The sequence below is a fragment of the Sinocyclocheilus rhinocerous genome, unplaced genomic scaffold (genome assembly GCF_001515625.1).
Source record: "Sinocyclocheilus rhinocerous isolate Xijiao unplaced genomic scaffold, SAMN03320098_v1.1 scaffold352, whole genome shotgun sequence".
NCBI lineage: Eukaryota > Metazoa > Chordata > Actinopteri > Cypriniformes > Cyprinidae > Sinocyclocheilus > Sinocyclocheilus rhinocerous.
The window spans coordinates 208,442-222,363 of record NW_015642448.1 but is presented as its reverse complement, the minus strand read 5'-3'; the positions used below and the strand labels follow the sequence as shown (position 1 = coordinate 222,363).

Below are 13,922 nucleotides of genomic sequence, written 5' to 3'. Positions count from 1 at the left end.
ATCACCTTCTCAATGGCACACAAAGCCATTTGACTTTTAACTGTGATCAGCTGTGCTCATTTTGATCAGCTCAGCAAGAAAAGAGCTTTCCTGGAGCATTTCAGTCCTTGATAGCGCGACTGAAGCAAACAATCAACTATGGATGGCAAAGCACTGTCAAAAGATCTCCGGGATAAAGTTGTGGACAGGCACAAGACAGGAGATGGATACAAAAAAAGAGAGGCTACCAAGAGGCCTACAGCAACACTGAAGCAGTTGTAGGAATTTATGACAAAGAGTGGTCATTGTGTGGTTTGACAACGATATCACAAACTCTCCACAAATGCGGCTTGTATGGGAGGGTTGCAAGAAAAAAATCTACTCCTCAAGAAAGGCCACATGCAGTCACGACTGAGCTATGCAAGTTAGAGTTACGATTGTTAATAAATCACTTTCTTGTCAATAAATCTAAACTTTTTTTTAAATAATTGAACCGTTTTGTCTTCATCATATTGCTGTTAAAGCTGTTTTGTTTGTACTGTGTTAGGGTTAGGGTTAATCTCTTAACCATGGTAAAATCACTGTATGGCTTCTTGTAACTAATTGCTTTTTTACAACTGCTTTATAGCTCATCCAGGAATTATAATACCTCGTTTAGCCTCTTTATGAAAGTGATTTTAAGGTTTATAATAGTTATTTGGTTTTTTAATTCTTTGTTTACAAGTGTTAATCCTGTTTTCCTGTGTCTGACCCAACCATTCTGTTCCAGATACTCTGTCTGTTCCTCGCTGGTCTCCTCAAATACCTCGCAGAGACCTCGGCAACTCCATAAAACACAGGTAAGTTTTGTGCAGATATGAATGTGTGGTAGTGGTTACAAAATGTCAAGCCAATTAACTCGTGTGGTTGTGCAACCCCAGTCATGCCTTCTCACATCTGATGACTTGATTACCCCAAATACCACCGATCCCAAGTCAAACAAAGAACACTTAGACAACGAAACACGGTGCTTTTGTGATCAAAGTTATAAGGGTTTTAATGAGAGCTCACTGTAGCTTAGCCATCAAAACATATGCAAAGTTCACCAAGGCTAAAACAATTTCTCGTTTTCCTGGTACTTTAGACGTGGAAATCATTGTCTATGTGTCATCATAGATGGACAACTGCCAGTTTCAAAATGCAATCAGATAAACAGATCCAAAAAATTGAAACGCTCATATCAACTTTAAACTGGCTACAGTGATGTGAGCTGCGTACTAAAGCCAGCCTCCTCCTTCATGAGACAGTATAGCTTAAATCTAATGAAGACACTTTGACACTGTCAGAGCCCATTAGTCATGTTCTATTAACTGTCAGCTTCTGTTAATATCAGATAAATAGATTGGCAAATGCACAGTGACCCTTCAGAGGAACTCTATTCCAGGAGATTTGAATGGCCCTTTTATTGTGGAGAACGCAAATGTGACTACATGCAAACAAAAAGAGATAGAGATTGAAGAATAAAGAGAGCACCTTCCATGCAATTCTGCTGAACAATCGCCAATGCATCCGTACAGCCTTTGTCCTCTTGTGTATTTGTCAAGTGCGAAAGCACAGTCGAGTGCAAAGGAGATATTGAAAGATCCTCGGTTACAATTAAATTACTCTGAATTGAGAATTACTGCCAAAGTGCCTATCTTTGGGCATACGCTGCACATATCTGTCTCTAGATGAAAAGGTTACTTGGCAAACGTGATCGCTGTTGTGACACATTCGCTCTTTCATCTGAAGAGTTTAGGAGTGGTTGTCAAAAGGTAAGAACCATCTGCTGATAGTTTGACAGCGAAGCAAAACAAACCCATATGGCCTCGTGCATTTTAAAAATTGATAAAATAAGAGTTTTTTCTTGGAAAATGTCTCAAAAAAGGCTCAGTAATGAATCACGGCACTTATTTGTGCTTGTACAGGTTTTCCACGAAGTATTGGATGTCACAGATATGTATCGTGTGCGGGAAAGGAATGCTGTTCGGCTTAAAATGCAAACACTGCAAGTAAGTGCTAAAATGTTTGTATGGGAGCCCATTTCCCCAACATAAGAATATAAACCATGTTTCTGTAAATCATGCAAGTGCTAAAACTTTAGTATGGAAGCCCATTTCTGCCACATAAGAAAACAAATCATGCTTTTATAACTCATAAGTATGACATGAAAAGTTGAAATTATGAGATACTAAGTCATAATTATGAGATAAAAGGTTGAAATTATAATATAAAACAAGTATAACAAAAAGTTGAAATATGACAAAAACAGTTATGACAAAAGTTTAAATAATTATGTAGTCATAATTATGAGATAAAAAGTTGAAATTATAAGATACTAAGTCATAATTATGAGAAGTTTAAGTTATGACAAACAATTATGACAAAAGGTTGAAATGATTATGTAGTCATAATTATGAGATAAAACGTTGAAATTATAAGATACCAAGTCATAATTATGAGATAAAAATGAGATATGAAAAATATAAAAGTTATAACAAAAAGTTTAAATTATGACCAAAACAGTTATGACAAAAGTTGAAGTAATTATGTAGTCATAATTATGAGATAAAAAGTTGAAATTATAACAAACAATTATGACAAAAGCTTGAAATTATTATGTACTCATAATTAGCAGTCGTGGCCTAATGGTTAGAGAGTCGGACTTGTAACCCGAACGTAGCGGGTTTGAGTCTCAGGTCCGGCAGGAATTGTTGGTGGGGGGAGTGAATAACCAGCGCTCTCTTCCACCATCAAAACCATGACTGAGGTGAGACCCTTGAGCAAGGCAACGAACCCCCAACTTCTCCCCGGGCGCCGCAGCAATATGGCTGCCCACTGCTCCGGGTGTGTGTTCACGGTGTGTGTGTGTGTGTGCACTTGGATGGGTTAAATACAGAGCACAAATTCCGAGTATGGATCACCATACTTGGCCACACGTCACTTCACTCACTCATTATGAGATAAAACATTGAAATGATAAGATACTAAGTCATAATTATGAGCTAAAAAGATTGAAATGATATGATGCTAAGTCATAATTATGAGATAAAGTTGAAATGATGACACAAATGCCCAAAATTATTAGATAAAAGTCATAATTATGACATAAAAGGTCAAAATAATGATATACCAAGTTATAATAATATAAAAAGTTTAAATTGACAAAATGTTTACATTATGATATCAATTATGACAAGAAGTCAAATGATTAGAACAAAAAAACAATTGAGATAAGTCGAAATTATGTCATGAAAAGTCTAAATTACTGCATGAGATAAGTAATAATTCTGACAAAATTACTTTTAATACATAATTAAATAATACATAAAATAATAGACCGTTTCAACGGTCATCAGCATCGTAAATCTAACACAGTTTCTATGTATTAGAAACAGTGTTTCTAATGCAGCGTCTATGGGAGTGACAGTAAATTTGACATTGTTCTCTCTACTGACTGCCGTTATCAGTCTCTCTCTATTTTTTCCTTTTTTTTGAAAGTCATGAAAACACTATCATGTCGAAGTCGTGGCCTAATGGTTAGAGTCGGACTCGTAACCCAAAGGTTGCGGGTTCGAGTCTCGTACCGGCAGGGATTGTAGGTGGGGGGAGTGAATGTACAGCGCTCTCTCCCACCTTCAATACCACGACTGAGGTGCCCTTGAGCAAGGCACCGAACCCCCAACTGCTCCCCGGGCGCCGCAGCATAAATGGCTGCCCACTGCTCCGGGTGTGTGTTCACGGTGTGTGTGTGTTCACTGCTGTGTGTGTGCACTTTGGATGGGATAAATGCAGAGCACTAATTCCGAGTATGGGTCACCATACTTGGCCACATGTCACGTCACTTCACTTCATGTGTTTCTTTTGCTATTTGAGCAAATGTGAATGCAAAAAAAATATATATTTGTGGTAGTCTCCCATTCACTGCTATAGAAGTTTACTCAACTATGACGACTGCTGCTGCTGAGAAACCCGGAAATGTGAAAAAGGTCCATACATAATATATATGAAAACAACTTTTAGCAATCCCTAGCAGTCGTTGTGATGAGTATTGCAGCAGCAAACACCACGTTTACGTTTACATTTACGGTTAAGTTTCCTTAAAGCTCAAAAAATCATAAAAAATGTAGTTATTTTTGTAATTCTGTCTGATGCTGAAATTACAGACTGAATCACAGCATGTAGAATGTTAAATATACACTCCATAATCTATTATAATTTCTTTAACCATCTCTTGCAACAACTCAAATCTCTGAAAATGAAAATTCCTAACATTTCAGCTTTGTAACTATGTGATTTGATGTTTTTGTTTGCATCACAGCCTCTTTAGAATTCAGTGCTAGAGACTTTGTGCCTGCAGTAGTGTCTGAACATTCAAATTGAGCATAATTATCATTATCATTAAAAGATTATTTGAATAAATTACCGGCCTAATAGTTTCCACTCTACCACCCTTGACTATGGCATCTTGTTACTAAGATACGTGCTGGCTTTTGACACCCTCAAAATAATGGCTGCATATTAAGTGCTTGTTTTGAATATTCATTGATTTGCTTTTACAAGAGCAAACTAATAAACATTTCTGTCATGCTTTCATTTGTCAGATTGAAGTGCCACAACAAATGCACCAAAGAAGCTCCACCCTGTCATTTACTCATATACCACAGAGGAGGTAGGGACTCATCCAGAGGTTTTCTTTTTCTTTCTTTCTTTCTTTCTTTCTTTCTTTCTTTCTTTCTTTCTTTCTTTCTAACTCCATAAATGCTTAAAACAAAAACTACTACTCAAGGCAGGCCATTAATTATGGTTCAAATATGATTTCAGAAACAGCAATATTCTTATACACAGCATGTGTTCAACCTCATAACTGCTTTATTTTCAACTGACCATATTTAATTAGAAGCGTTTTGAAAATTGGTTTCCAAATAAGAGAATGTGTTTAAAGGGAATGAAGAATGTATTTTTAAAAGAATGTCACATCTACTTTGCATTAATGTACTAAACAATTTGTCTGGTTCTCTGTTAAACATTATAACCTTCAGTCTGCACCCATCTTACCTTTCCTCTCTTTTTCTTTTTTCACCACCTCATTTTCCCCTCATTTCTGATATTACAGATCAAGTAACATCTCAAGGTAACGTGCTCATCAAACACATTATTTCCTATTTCATACCTTAAATTTTGTGCTGGACAGTTTTCAAATGTCTCATGAAAATGTATGTACAATACCGTTCAAAAGGGTTCGGTAAGATTTTTAAAATGTTTTTGTAAGAAGTCTCTTCTGCTCACCAAGGCTGCATTTATGTGATTAAAACTACAGTAAATAAACAGTAATATTGTGAAATGGTATTAAGAGTTTAAAATAACGGTTTTCTGTTTTAATATATTTTAAAATATAATTTATTCCTGTGATGCAAAGCTGAATATTCAGCATTACTACTCCAGTCTGGTTTCCAAATAAGAGAATGTGTTTAAAGGGAATGAAGAATGTATTTTTAAAAGAATGTCACATCTACTTTGCATTAATGTACTAAACAATTTGTCTGGTTCTCTGTTAAACATTATAACCTTCAGTCTGCACCCATCTTACCTTTCCTCTCTTTTTCTTTTTTCACCACCTCATTTTCCCCTCATTTCTGATATTACAGATCAAGTAACATCTCAAGGTAACGTGCTCATCAAACACATTATTTCCTATTTCATACCTTAAATTTTGTGCTGGACAGTTTTCAAATGTCTCATGAAAATGTATGTACAATACCGTTCAAAAGGGTTCGGTAAGATTTTTAAAATGTTTTTGTAAGAAGTCTCTTCTGCTCACCAAGGCTGCATTTATGTGATTAAAACTACAGTAAATAAACAGTAATATTGTGAAATGGTATTAAGAGTTTAAAATAACGGTTTTCTGTTTTAATATATTTTAAAATATAATTTATTCCTGTGATGCAAAGCTGAATATTCAGCATTACTACTCCAGTCTTCAGTGTCACATGATCCTTCAGAAATCATTCTAATATGCTGATCATATGCAGCTCAATAAATATTTCTTATTATTAATGTTGAAAACAGTTGTGCTTGATATTTTTATTTTTGGAAACCGTGATACATTTTACCTTTTTTTTTTTTATAACTTTTTATTTGCAATAGAAATCTTTTGTAACATTGTAAATGTCTCTTTTGAACAATTGTATGTGTCCTAGCTGAATAAAAGTATTAATTTATTTTAAAAAATCTTACTGAACCCAATCTTTTGAGCTTTAGTGTATTACAAAAATGAATATAAGATAGGAAAAATGTCAAGCCAATTTTGTTAGGCTGATTTAATGTGAAGCACTTTCAGAATTGGTCTGTTAGGAAATTATACTAACTTTAGGAAAATAGATGAATTGAGTTGTGTTAAATTACTAGCTCCAAATTGAATTTAATGTTATTTTCATGCTTAAATTTAATGGTTCCTTAATATGAAATTAAATGTTTTTATGCATATGAAATACACAAAAATGTTTTTTTCTTTGCTGGCGGAAGTTAAGAATGACCACTCCCTGGTCGTTGCTGTTGGATTTCCATGTGTGTCATACCTGTGATATTTCTGATATACTGTATACTGGTTACTGGGTATTTATGGTTTAGTGGCTCTTCCATTAAAATGTGACAAGACTTTTCAGAGTTTTTCTGTTACCGTGACAACTGCCTCCTGTTACCGTGGATACTATGCTGTTTCTCTCGCCCTCTCTCTCAGCTCGTCAGCTCGTCAGGACCGAGTCGGTACCATGTGACATAAACAACCCCCTCAGGTACTCCGACCTCCACATTAGCCAGACTCTCCCCAAGACCAACAAAATCAACAAGGTAAGATTAGTTACGTTCCATTACGTTTGAACAAACACAACTCAACCATGTTACATCCCTCCACTGTCAACATTATCACAAAACTTTCTCGGGCAGATTGGAATTATAAGCCCGTCCTGTAATCTTTAGAACAACTTGTTTGCTTTCGCTTTTTATTCAAACAACTTGGCATGAAAAGCAATTTTTGCAGACCAACATCAAACAGCCTTCCTGTCATTTTTGGCACACTTGGTTTTCTTATGTTTATTGGAAACCAAGGCACGACAAGATGAGTGTGACATTTTTAACACACCATGTCAAGTCTACTTTTAAAAAAACGTGTCTGGGGATCCTTGCATTCAATTCCATTCTATTGCGCTCCATCTAGCTATTTTAAAATGCAAGAACACGTTCTGTGTGTGTGTGTGTGCTTGCTTCCTGACAGCATAAACGTTTCTAGAACTTGTGTGAAGGGAACTGACTTCATACATCCACTAAAAATCACCTTCAGACCAGTTGGTTATTTGTAACTGCAAAAGTGTCATAGGGCCGTACAAGCCATAATTCATTCTGGCGGTCTCACACACTTATATTATCCTTTCACATTCATACATTTTTGCTCTCATAGTCACAAATTTTAACACACACATTCTTACATTTTCCTCATATATTCATATATTTTATGCACACGTTTATACATTTTGCTCTTATGCAAAGTATACTTTTAAAGTTATAAATAATAAATGTATTTAAGAAGAAAATATGTGTATGTAATAGAAGGATGTATGTATGTATGTGTGAGAGAGTATAGTGGAAATGGAATAAAAAATTTCATAACCTTACCATCTGACATTAGAGCTTTAAAACTCATGAACTAATTATTATTCTTCCACTCTTAATTTTTAAACAGATGCATTTGGTTTTATATTGTGTTGTATTTTATAACTTTTGTTTTTCCCAAAGACTCAATTTGTGACACTTAAGCAACAAAAATAGCAGTCAAAAAGCCTTTTAATGACTGGCAGAGCATAGAGTCGTGACATTTTTTTGGGGGGGGATTTCTGTTGTCTTATCAAATATATATGCCTCTCAATCATACTTTATGACAACACTGCTGGCTATTGATGTGCTCCTCTTTCTAACACGACGTTGGGCAGTTTTTCAAACGTAGCACGGCTGTCCAGTTTTCAGCCCATGGGAGATCAGGTCGACAGCTGCCACACCTCTGTTTTATGATTAATCTTTAACCGACCGTGAGAATGAAGCCGGGTTTACTGATGTCTGACCGCGCCGAGAATGAGCAAGGAGTAGGGAGTGTTTTTGTGTGTTACAAAAAGTCTGTGTGTCTCTATTTCAGGACCACATCCCTGTGCCGTATCAGCCCGACTCCAGCAGTAACCCCTCCTCCACCACCTCCTCCACCCCGTCATCTCCTGCTCCCCCTCTGCCGCCCAGTGCGACGCCCCCATCTCCTCTGCACCCTTCTCCGCAAAGCGCCAGACAGCAGAAACAGTCCAACCTTACAGGTACCAACCCCAAACATAAGCTGATTTAATTATTCATTTTGATCATTTCCACTAAATTTCAAATAATAATTGCTTAATGCTCAAAGATTTTCTTTTTGCCTAAAATGCTAGTTAATGTGATCGCATTGGACTAAAACCTACTGACTTTGCTCACACAAGGTATCTTCACACACACACACACACACACACATTTTTTACACCTTGCTACACAATTTGCTTATAAATTTATTGTTATACTGTATTATTACCAAATATTGGATTCAATCCTTTTATCAACTTGTTTTCTTGCTCTTAGCACAGGTTTTGTATTACTTTTTGGAACTGACTGATCATAGGCTTCAGCGATCTGAGCTTATACACCTCAGTTTTGAATGAATTTGGCCAAAATTATCCAAAAATAATGCGTTTTTCACTTCAAGGGTGCATAAGCTCAGATCAATGAGGGCTACGTTCAATCCAAAAAAAAAATAAAAATAAAATCTGCTCTCCAAAGCCTATGCTAGTTGAAATAAACAACATGACAAAAACATTGAATCCAAGATTTGGTGATAATATGCTGTAGAATAATGAAAGATATACAAGTAATTTTTAAAGTGCCCCAATTATGCCATTTTTAAGGTTCCTAATATTGTTTTGGGAGTCTCCTACAATAGGATTACATGCATGCAAGGTCAAAAAACTCTTTCTCAAAATATGCATTTAATGTCACCTCATTTTTCAACGATTCTCAAACGATTCGTTCCAAGCAGTTCTAGTCTCTCTAAAACCCTCGTTTCCCTGAGCCTACTCTGCTCTGATTGGTCAGATGGCCCAGTCTGTTGTGATTGGTCTATTGCGTACAGCGTGTGTCAGAAACGATACACCCATTTCCATAGTTCTGTATTTTGAATGCTCGATAGAAAATATAAACATCTGTTATTTATCATACTTGCAGGTTGTGATTCAGTGGAGCCAGCAGATCCAAATCCCTGAGATTAGAGAAGCAATCGTCAGTAACATGACGTGTTTGTGGGTTGGCTTTACAACTTTGCAGATCGTTTACATTCACAGCTACATTACACACTGCATGAAAGGTAATATTGGAAATGGCATAATAGGGGCACTTTAAAAGGCCGTCATTTTTAGCATTTGTCATTTTCAACAGCATAAGGGTTAAATGCAAAGCTAATGTTTAGCATTTTTGTATGTTAATAATAGTGTTAATTTCGTTAACGAAGACTATGACGAAAAATGTTCGTTGACGAGCTTTTTTCCCATGACTAAGACGAGAAGAAGACGAGACGACAATAAGGTCAATAAACGATAACTACGACTATATCAACATGCAATTTCGTTGACGAAATAAGACGAGACTAAAATGTATTAAAAAAGATAAAAACTTTACCAAAAACTTTTTATTTTCGTCAAAAAAGGAGACAAAATGTTATTGCAGACTGCTCTACTACGCAAGTTTTCAAGAGTTCTAATCCCCGAATCAGAGTTTCGCTGTTACAAGCATACATTTTCTGCCCGGTGTGTTTTGCTTATTTTAAGCAATCTGGCAACCATGCGCATGCGCTCACTCCTCATTGCGGAAGTAACAAGGACATTTTAGCCCGGGACTAAGACTAAGACTAAAATGAAAATAGCTGACAAAATGAACACTAGTTAATAAAACAAAAATTTAGTTATAAACTATATCAATGCATAACAATTTTAGTGGATTTTAGACTCTCTTAGTATATGGCTGAGCTCCAGACCAAAAAATGATGGAAATGATGATTTGTATAAAGATGAGGATGATTTTAATCATATAAGGATTTTTGTATAGAGTATAAATTGTTCCAATTTAATTTGGTCTCTCTAATAATCCTTATTTGTGCCATATAAATATCAGTCTATTTTGTTGAAAAATAAAAATAAAAATAGAACTAGAATAAAAAACACTCTTTCTATGATCCTTCTATGATTTCAATTAAAACAGTACATTGATGTATTATATCAGTTTTAATGAGTTAGTTAGCATAATCTACATTGCTGTGAGAAAGGTGTGTAGACATACTGTGAAAACCATCATCATGTCACTACAGGCACAGTTGAGCACAGGTAGCAATTGTACCACGCTGAACCATGTTAGTTGTAAACTCAGGAATGGCTCTAAATGATTCACTGACTCGGTGAGTCTGATTCAGACTGCTAACTTGCAGGGTTGTTGAATCTTTTTGACTGACTCATTAATAAAAAACAGTTTGATTGAATAAAAAACAGTGATTTTTTTTCACAAATCGGACATCACTGCCCGTGCTGTGTTTGTTGCGTTGCGTGCAGAAAACAGTGGTCTCTCTAATAATCCTTATTTGTGCCATATAAATATCAGTCTATTTTGTTGAAAAATAAAAATTAAAAATAGAACTAGAATAAAAAACACTCTTTCTATGATCCTTCTATGATTTCAATTAAAACAGTACATTGATGTATTATATCAGTTTTAATGAGTTAGTTAGCATAATCTACATTGCTGTGAGAAAGGTGTGTAGACATACTGTGAAAACCATCATCATGTCACTACAGGCACAGTTGAGCACAGGTAGCAATTGTACCACGCTGAACCATGTTAGTTGTAAACTCAGGAATGGCTCTAAATGATTCACTGACTCGGTGAGTCTGATTCAGACTGCTAACTTGCAGGGTTGTTGAATCTTTTTGACTGACTCATTAATAAAAAACAGTTTGATTGAATAAAAAACAGTGATTTTTTTTCACAAATCGGACATCACTGCCCGTGCTGCGTTTGTTGCGTTGCGTGCAGAAAACAGTAGTGTGCAGTTTAATCAGATGATATCTGACTGAACCGCTTATATTGACACACACACAAACTTTAAATTGTTGCACCGTTTTTTATTTTCTGGTGCATTTGCAGTCAGTTAAATCATAGTCTGGAGTTCTGTTTGGAATGTCCCGCTTTTCAATTATGGCAGCACATAATATAAGCAGCAGTCAAACTGACATGAACTCAAGTTTGTGAAGAACTTTTGTAAACGTTTGTGAACATCCTGTGCCAGAGTTCACATGACATCCTAAATTTGATTAGTGATGGCACTGCAGAATTAAAAATATTTGAATATTTAAATATTAAATATTTTAAATCAACATTTCTTTGTACTTTTTCAAAATCATAGAACATTGTATTTATTTCTGTCGATTTTATTTATTTATTAGACATTGAATCTCAGATTTTCAGTGTGGTTTCAGACTTTTGGACCATTCTGTATCCTAAAAGTTGCTATTTTTATGGCAAATGCATCTTTGTGATGGATTCTGCAGAATAATAACACAGACCAATAAGCATCTGGGGGTGTATTGAATTTTATTGAATTCTGTCTGCTTCTCTCCTGTGCTCTTCTCAGCATCTCATTTCTACAAATGCAAGCAGCAGTTCATCTTCCCTGGTAAGTGTGTCATAATTGGTCATTACCCCTACCCATAATGCAGCGCGACATGCCTAGGCGAACTTTTTTGATGTCATTTTTTTTTATGCCATCTTTTCTTTGAGACGCAACAAACCCCCTCCCTCTCCCTCTGTCTTTCTTTGCTCTTCTTTTTGTCGTCTCTTAACCAGCAATGCTGTATTCTCTAATGATGGTTCTTTTAAAGGCGAGGTCGCCTGCGCCTCCCTGACAAATAAAGGCTGATGAGTGCCTGTATTCTGTGGGAGGCACTCAGCTCGCTGCATGTTTTTGATGAACGTGCGGAGGGAGAAAAGCCATGTTGTGTTGGTAGCCTGATAGTTTATAATAAAGGCTACTGACTTAACCAATTTTTGGCAGTTTATATATTAGAGGTGAGCTGCTGAGATCAGTCACTGTTGTACCTTTCAGCAGGGAACACACAGCCAGTTTTATCCATTAGGCATTTGTTTTTCAATAGAAAGTGTTTGTTAAATGAGAATCCTCTAGGGTTTCATCTTTCCTAACAATAGAGCCTCATATATGTTTTATATTATATTTTTCAGCATCATTACTCCAGCCTTCAGTGTCACATGATCCTTCAGAAATCATTCTAATATGCTGATTTGGCACTCAAGTAACATTTCTTATTATCAATGGCTGAAAACCATTCTGCTGTCTAATATTTTTGGGGCAACGGTGATTTTTTTTTTTTCAGGAACAGCATTTATTTGAAATATAAACATTAAAAATGTATTTTCTGTCACTTTGATCAATTTAATGCATCCTTGGTGAATAAAAGTATTAATTTCTTAAAAAATAAAAAAACAGCAGTGAATGGCTTCAGATGTTTGTGTAGTAGGCACATGTAAAAAAATATTTTAAGTTTTTAATTATAGTTATAGTTTCATTATATTTAAGTTTTATTTTTTTTTAATAAGAATTAAGAATGACATTTGACATTTTTCAGAGTATGTTTTACAAAAAAAATAAAATTTTCTAAGTAAAAATTGTTTCTACATCAGTCTTTTTCAGTGTAAGCAGCTTGTTTTGTTTTCCTGCATGTTTTGATTAACTTAGTCTATAAAAATACACTCTTTTACAAATTGTAATTTTCTCTCTCATTTCTGTCTTGTGACTTATTGTCTTACTCTTTCTCTTTGTAGATGTGGCCCCTGAGGTTCCCACCAGGGCCCCTCAAGTCATTCTACACCCTGTTCTGTCTGAGCCTGGGTAAGTGCGTGTGTGTTTATATGTGTATGTGACTTTGTTGATTTGACATTTTAGGATTCATTTAAACATGATGACATCAGTCTGTCTATGTAGAGCATTCCAAATCAGTATTAGGTCGTAAAACCGCAAAACAGCTCACTGGGATTTGGAACTAAAGTGCAAATGCATGTAAATCAATGGTGATTAATTATCTCTGTAACACTTTAAAATAAGGTTCCATTATCTAACAATAAGCAATACATTTTTTACAGTATTATTAATCTTTTTAACTTTAGTTAATACAATAAATTTTTTCAATGCAATGTTAGTAGCATAAAATGTAGTTATGATTCTTTCTTGCTCATTTAGATGGAGGTCAAATACTGTAAAATGTGCAATTATCTCTTTTGTGTCACTTATAATGAGATGCCAAGACCATTTAACATTGTTTATTAATATACAAATGTGTCTGACATGTCATGTTCTGTCCTGTACTATGTGTGTTTGTGTATGTATTTAGAGCGATGCCCAGTGAAAGGCCACAGACATGTCAGACAGTTTCACCATGGCTTGTCTATTTATGGCAGATATGAGCATTTTAGATTACAGAATTATTAGAGCAAAAATATTCGTGGTGCAAAAGCTGATGTGACTGAAGACAAGTCACACACACACATACACACACACACACACACATAAACTTTAGCCAAACAGAGAGTGGGGCTTGAGTTTACACTACAGTGATGATGTCAGTCATATCCATGGATGTTTTAAAAAACTCGAAGACCCATAAAGAATAATGCTATATTTAATTAAATGAATCAAGATGCATTAACTACAAAGACAAACTAGATTTCAGTTTCTGTAGTTCTTTGACAGTAGTATGTTTTTCATTATGGAGTATCGTAATGCAGCTGAAATGAGATGTTTGACA

At 35.4% G+C, this 13,922-nt stretch overlaps 1 protein-coding gene across 4 annotated transcripts in view; it reads left to right on the top strand.

Annotated features, from left to right (window-relative positions):
• ksr2 (kinase suppressor of ras 2) overlaps window positions 1-13,922 on the top strand; it is a 105,292-nt gene that overhangs the window by 68,099 nt on the left and 23,271 nt on the right. For 3 of the 4 annotated variants that reach the window (XM_016572758.1, XM_016572755.1, XM_016572757.1), the window contains exons 7-14: window positions 749-818; window positions 1,926-2,009; window positions 4,602-4,687; window positions 5,114-5,131; window positions 6,737-6,846; window positions 8,183-8,351; window positions 11,738-11,779; window positions 12,943-13,009. In XM_016572758.1, coding sequence (XP_016428244.1) covers window positions 749-818; window positions 1,926-2,009; window positions 4,602-4,687; window positions 5,114-5,131; window positions 6,737-6,846; window positions 8,183-8,351; window positions 11,738-11,779; window positions 12,943-13,009 — 646 coding nt within the window. The remainder of the gene's footprint in view (window positions 1-748; window positions 819-1,925; window positions 2,010-4,601; window positions 4,688-5,113; window positions 5,132-6,736; window positions 6,847-8,182; window positions 8,352-11,737; window positions 11,780-12,942; window positions 13,010-13,922) is intronic. The other variant, XM_016572756.1, reaches the window with a different exon arrangement.